The sequence below is a fragment of the Adiantum capillus-veneris genome, chromosome 28 (assembly GCF_014529385.1).
Source record: "Adiantum capillus-veneris isolate H3 chromosome 28, ASM1452938v2, whole genome shotgun sequence".
NCBI lineage: Eukaryota > Viridiplantae > Streptophyta > Polypodiopsida > Polypodiales > Pteridaceae > Adiantum > Adiantum capillus-veneris.
The window spans coordinates 128,062,896-128,069,051 of NC_140958.1; the positions used below are offsets into that span (position 1 = coordinate 128,062,896).

At 40.6% G+C, this 6,156-nt stretch overlaps 2 protein-coding genes across 2 annotated transcripts; both read right to left on the bottom strand.

Moving 5' to 3' along the window:
• Nucleotides 1–842: 842 nt before the first annotated feature.
• On the bottom strand, nt 843–3,335 carry LOC147421291 (uncharacterized). Its single transcript, XM_086504651.1, has 4 exons — nt 3,308–3,335; nt 1,643–1,724; nt 1,415–1,558; nt 843–987 (listed from the first exon to the last, which is right to left on the bottom strand). Exons 1-4 carry the CDS (start codon nt 3,333–3,335, stop codon nt 843–845), a joined length of 399 nt encoding a protein of 132 aa, XP_086360777.1.
• Nucleotides 3,156–4,396, bottom strand: LOC147421292 (NFU1 iron-sulfur cluster protein). Its single transcript, XM_086504650.1, has 3 exons — nt 4,195–4,396; nt 3,838–4,088; nt 3,156–3,708 (listed from the first exon to the last, which is right to left on the bottom strand). Exons 1-3 carry the CDS (start codon nt 4,213–4,215, stop codon nt 3,357–3,359), a joined length of 624 nt encoding a protein of 207 aa, XP_086360776.1. The 5' UTR covers nt 4,216–4,396; the 3' UTR covers nt 3,156–3,356.
• Nucleotides 4,397–6,156: the final 1,760 nt, after the last annotated feature.

Consider the following 6,156-nt stretch of genomic DNA (forward strand, 5'->3'; position numbering starts at 1 on the left):
CCCACATTGGGTGAACCACATATATCGTGTGCTCTCTCTCTCTCTCTCTCTCTCTCTCTCTCTCTCTCTAATCTCTCATGTGTGAAAATTCTCTCTCTCCATTAAGTAATCTACTCAATTATCTACTTAACTACGCCCTATTTTCCAACATGTCCATGATGTCAAAAGACCTCTATTTCCTACTAGAAGTGGTGTGCAAGTATGTTGTTATCAAGCTAGACATTTTAAGGTTTGTGTATGATCAAGCAAAATGCATTTCTATTCTAGGAGCCAACAAAAAGGAGCCCTCTGATCCTCTATTCACCAAACCTTTTGCCAATTTGGAAGGATCATATGATCCTCTGAACACACTACTAATTTTTGTCACGCCAGACAAGTGCACATGCAATGGAGAGAACACATTTATATGCTCTTTAGAGTATGATGGTAATCCACCAAACATGTTCTTGTAAACAAAGCTTATATCGTACTTGGAGAACCTTCATCTACTAAAATCCTTTTTGACTCTCTAGAAAGTGTATATAACTCCTGAATTTTATAGTGTTCCATGAGTCTTGTAACTTTAAGTTGTAACGTTTTTAGCTTGCAGGAGTTGTATTTATGACGTGTACTTTTATGTTTATGCATAGAGATTGATTATATTGGGGATGTTAATGGGATCCTTTTGGAGCGGCCCATACCTTTCCCATCCTATGCTAGTGCCAAATTGGTTTTGTGTGAGGGACAGTATGTTGCAGTCTAGGGTTAAAAGATTCTTTAGCTTTGTTTTCAAATGCTTTAAGGTAGATAATGGTCATCCATGCAAGGAAGAAACCTCCAAGGTGTACTCAATCTCATGGAGTTTACAAGAAATCTTGACGAGAGTTACTTCCAAATTGTGTTGGATCGCTCATATTGTTATGAGGACCCCGAGTATGAGGATCCTCGTCTACCTTATGCCCAAATGTACACAAAAGCTTTCCTGCATATTCCACACCCAATGGATCCCTGCAACTCTTACTCGATGAACATAAAGAGAAGGGAAAATACAATCCTGTAGCCACAACACTTGTAATACAAGGTTTTAATGTTGATGCACAAGAAGACTACCTTTAGGTACTCATACTAGTTCTTTGGAAGTCAAATAATTATAATGGGGATTTAGCAAACTTCGTATGGCATAATAATTTTAAAAAAGATTATTCATGAGTATTGTTGGAATTTTTTTTAATGGAAATTTGTGTTGTACTCTCATGTTTGTGTTGAATCTTGGATCAAAAAAATGTAGTCCATAGAAAAGCTTGATATAAAAAGATGCTCTTCAATAGATAGTCATTGTAAATACCATCACAGGTGTTTTGATTACAAAAACAGAATGATTGTAGCTTGCCAACGGTAAAACCAAAAAGGAGGCCATCGCCCTATGGAAACATACCAATGGGCATAAATCTCTGAGGCAATACGCACTCTACTGCCTTCAAGCCTCTTACACTTAATTTGCAACTCCCATCTCGTCATCACGTGCTTTCCATTGTGCACAAACTTAGAACTCCGCCAATAACATATGTGGTGACTCTTCCTATATATCCATTCAAAGTTGATTTAAAGTGTTCTCTTGCCGTAGACTTATAATAGTTACAAGAAAGTCTACCTTGTCCAATACCTCAATGTCCATAATTTCGTTGTGCTCCAAGCTTGCAAACTCTTGGTCCATAGGCAAAAGGATTCCACCAATGTAGTGTTGTCTACCATACCAAAAGGACATAATAAACATCAAGGAGGGATAAACATGTGTAGGAAGTAAACATAAAGGATACACAGAGTCTTAAGCATTGAATATCTCAAACAAACATGAATCTTCTCTATAGAACATGTTGAAATTAAAATCATGTGCAATTTGAACATTGAGCATAAAAAAACAATTACCGTTTTGACTTATGAGGTGGGAGCACTTTGTCATGGCCGCTACTTGTGCATGTATACATGCTACCCTAGGACTTGTTTAATTGTTTTCTTACCTTGCTAATTCTTCACGCAATGAATTTTCCCTTCCATGTCCAATTGAGACACTTTTACCGTGATTACTCTTCCTTTTGTGTGGCTACATAAACATCAAATATCCTTTAGAGAACTTCTATCCATCTATCTTCAGCAAGAGAAATGGACGCAATGATAAGAGAATAGACCATCTAGATAGAAGATGAGGTAGGAAAGGGTGACATGTGGACGAGAGTGAGGAGTGGAGGTGAGTTAAGCTCACTTCAAGACAAAGGTGATGAAGATGGTGAGAAAAAGAGGAAAGTCGGGAAGAGGAAGTAGGTTCAAGAACACCTATGCTAGACATTTACCCTTTCCTTTCAAAATCCTTCTACAACTATCCAAATCTTCTTTCCGGGCCCATATCACTCGCTTTTCAGTGAAAAACAAGTAATTTTACACTAATACTGCAAATCTAAGATTTGTTTTGCAATTTCCAAATGATTTTTGAAAAATATCCAACATAACGTTGGCCACCTCCCCCTATCGGACATGCACTATTTTCCCTGTCCTCTAAAAAGGCCCTCCTTTTTTACCTCCAAATAGCTCTAATACCCCTACATAACATTGTGTGTGGGTAAAGGATAACTTACATCACTCGAGGTTGGTAAAAGCTCCTAGAGAGGCTCTTTCAACCACTTACAATGCACCTACTTCACAATGAACAAAATGTGCATACTTCACAAGCTTTACCATACACTATTTTAACACATCCAATGTATACTGCATTTGTGACACCATATGCCCTCTCTAGATCTCCGTACGAATAGACGGTTCTTAGAGAACAATTCTCACAACAAAATAAACTTCTATGCAATCTGACAAAAGGAGCAGTGGAAGTAAGATATTGCACAATTAAGCAAAGGGAAAACGAACTCACGATGTGGTCACACGAAGCATAGTTATTAGTAAGATGTTAATGATGCAACTATGCCAAAATCGGCATAGTTACAAAAGGCCTTGCACAGTTGCATAAAAGAAAAATTACAACTAGTGCACATGTGACCATGCATGAGGCACAATAATTTCAAAAAGTGACTAATTACAACTATGAATCATATATGTGGAAAGGGAAAAAAGAACTAGTAAAAGCCTTAAAACCAAAAATTTAAGTTTAGAAAGCTAAAAGTGCATCCCAATACAAGAACCCCACATATAGAGCACTAACTACAACAAAGACATTGTATTTATACAGTGAAATACCTCACTTCTAAAGCACCCAATAAAAACAAGGGTAGCTATATACAACATTGTATTTCATAAAGCTTCATTTCTCATTCCCTGTGCATACCTTCAGCTTCTTTTGAAGGACACATCATGGCATGTAGTCCGGAAGCCTCCTATGAGTGTACCGGTTCGGCCGGCTCGGTCTCCCGCAGCTTGTCACCCCCTGGCAGCTTTGGAGGCTGATGAAAGAACTTGGCATTGACCTCCTTTATCCACTCTGGTCCAAATGCCACTCTCCGAAACGGGCTACGGTTGTAGAAATCGCGTGCTTTCTCAACCATCGTGACTCCTTCCCTCTCGTCAAGCTCCGGCACAGGGTGTTCTCGCCGCTCTTTCTTTTTAACTACAAGCGTCGGGTGTTCGGCGAGCTCTCGATACATCGTCACAACCGCCATAACAAAAGCGGTAAAAACCATGAAGAGCAAAGGGTACACTGGCATCATCTCTCTTGAAGTAAAGAGCTCCCTGAACAGAAAAAGAAAACAAAGCAATGAGAAAAGTTCAATGGAGTGAAGGACATCTGTGTGTGCACACGCATGACAAACTTGCGCACATAGACAATTGCGATTACGAGTTGCACGAATGCTCAGTTACTTGGGAAAGTGCTTGCGCTGGTGCAAGAATTCGCCGGGGCCGGCCCCGGGAGGTCGTTTTGCCTCTCCTATTTCGTTTTTCTTGATTTCCTCATTGCTGAGGAAGTGCGTGTCGGCCAAGAACTTCTGCGTGGCGGTTGCAAAGCAGCGGGGCACAGACGGGGTTTCAAAACCAGAGAATGGAGAGCCTGCCGCTACAGCACCACCTCGACGCTGCATCATCATGGAGAGCCATCGGCGGCGGAGTTGCATCTGTGAAGAGAAGATGGGCGTTGGGTATCACTGATGCAGGCAAAAGAACAATACGAGAGAGAGAGAGAGAGAGAGAGAGAGAGAGAGAGAGAGAGAAGGGACTTGCCTGTGCGGCTACAATGGACATGGCGGCCTGCTAGTCGATGTGGTGCTCAGGCGTGTGCGCGTGTGTGTGCTGCTTGTAAAATGGCGATGGTGAGGAAGCAGAGCAGAGAAGAGAAGAGGAGAGGAGCGCACAGAAAACAATCCCGCAGCCTAGTCTGGAAAGTTCGAGCTCAACCCAAACAATTTGGAAACACGTACCCCTGCACACTATATATATCGCACGGGCATGTTCAAATGGGATCTATAATGCACATTTTTAAATTCGGAAACCGTGTAAGGCCCTTGTCACACATGGATGCTTTTTGAAGCACCGGCGTCTTTCCACGCATGCAAGTCACACAAGGCGGACCTAGCCGCAGCTCATGCAGCCAATAGGCAACGCATCAGTTTGTTTGGGCGATAAGACGACAAGCTGGGGGGAAGGCCCACTCACCCTCGTCACTAGATGGCACGGCCATCTCGCTCAGAGGGGATCTAGGGCCGGGGGCGAGACGGCTTTAATCTCAGCCATCGGATCATGTAGTGAACTGGGGGTGAACTAGGATGAACTAGGGATGGGTGAACTAAGGATGAACTAGGGGCTGGTAAACTAGGGTGTGATCATGTGCCGTGCCAATATGAGTCTTACCAAATGGCGAGCGAATATTTTCGAGCAACGAAAAAACCGAGCAACTTTCCCCCAAAGATAAACCCATGCAAGGAAAGGTAAACACGCACGCACACATGCACACACAAATCTCAAAAGGGTATAGTGAGAGAAAGAGATGCATAATGCAATTGAGTGATTCTATAAGAGTGCTCGTCATTATATGCTTGAGAGATGAGTCATTATGTATAAAAGGGAGAGAAAGAGAAAGAACAACAGAGAGGGAGAGTGTGGATTGAGAGAGTATAGATTGTGGAGATGGACATTGTTAATGGATGGAGGGGAGAATGTGATCATGCTCCATATATGTATGCATTTCATTCAAATCTTTGATAAAGTCATGTCATAGAAAGACTACCGCTTTCTTCAATTACAAAGAGGTCCCTCAAAATAGAGAAAGTTTTACTAAAAATATTCACATTAAAAGCACCGTATAGCGAAGATGATAGATGTATAATCTTAGTTTGGTCAAAGAAACATATTAAAAACATGTTTATCTATATTTGCATTAATCACCATCAACTACATTATGTTTTTAATGTTGATCTTGTGCATCATAATCAAGTTGCATAGTCCACTAGGTGGAAATTTAACCTATTTTCATCCCTAATTTTTTGTCTTTGCTACAATCTCATGTAAACGAGGTAGGGAACATTTTTAAAATAGGCTTCTAGGGGTGTAAGAGTTTCATCCAGCTAGTCTAATTCTTTATATACCTTGTATTTTCTTACTCTTGTTGTCTTGATAAACCTTTCATTAAAATTAGTTGTAAAGAAATGGCTTATTTGATCTCTACTTTCCGACATACTTGGGATCATGAGGCCAAGGAAAATGGCATACGCACCTCCCTCTCTCCCTCTCTCTCTCTCTCTCTCTCTCTGTGAAGAAAAACAATGTGATTTTACAGAAGCCCATTTTCTAAGGGTTCTATGTTGTATGTACAAGGGATCATTTCTCTTCAAAAGGAATTGTGTATAGCCATCCATGTCAACACAGATGGCTATAGGTATTGCGAGAGGGGCAAATGACTCTCTCTCTCTCTCTCTCTCTCTCTCTCTCTCTCTCTCAACATCAAGTCTTGAGCTGCAAAACTCCACACCACATAGATCTTTGAAGTCTCTTAGGATTGTTTATACAATGTTAAAAACTTCTTCTCTCTCTACTCCCTCATTCAACATGAGTATAGTATAGAACAAGCTATAATGATATAAAATTAATAGAATGCTTGCTTCCACATTAAAAGTGATAGTCTTGAAGTATATGACCACGATTTATAGAAATTCTTTAATTTTTATGGAATCAACAAAGATTCTCATG

What these genes read in the sequence shown, in the direction of transcription:
- LOC147421291 (XM_086504651.1), bottom strand. Translation starts at nt 3,335, where the DNA reads ATGATGTGTCCTTCAAAAGAAGCTGAAG. An exon ending in ACGAAATTATGGACATTGAG is followed by an intron (nt 1,559 to 1,642) that starts GTATTGGACAAG and finishes ATGGATATATAG; the next exon opens with GAAGAGTCACCACATATGTT. An exon ending in TCAGAGATTTATGCCCATTG is followed by an intron (nt 988 to 1,414) that starts GTATGTTTCCAT and finishes TAAGAGTTGCAG; the next exon opens with GGATCCATTGGGTGTGGAAT.
- LOC147421292 (XM_086504650.1), bottom strand. Translation starts at nt 4,215, where the DNA reads ATGTCCATTGTAGCCGCACAG. An exon ending in TGTCCATTGTAGCCGCACAG is followed by an intron (nt 4,089 to 4,194) that starts GCAAGTCCCTTC and finishes TTCTCTTCACAG; the next exon opens with ATGCAACTCCGCCGCCGATG. An exon ending in CAGCGCAAGCACTTTCCCAA is followed by an intron (nt 3,709 to 3,837) that starts GTAACTGAGCAT and finishes TTTTCTGTTCAG; the next exon opens with GGAGCTCTTTACTTCAAGAG.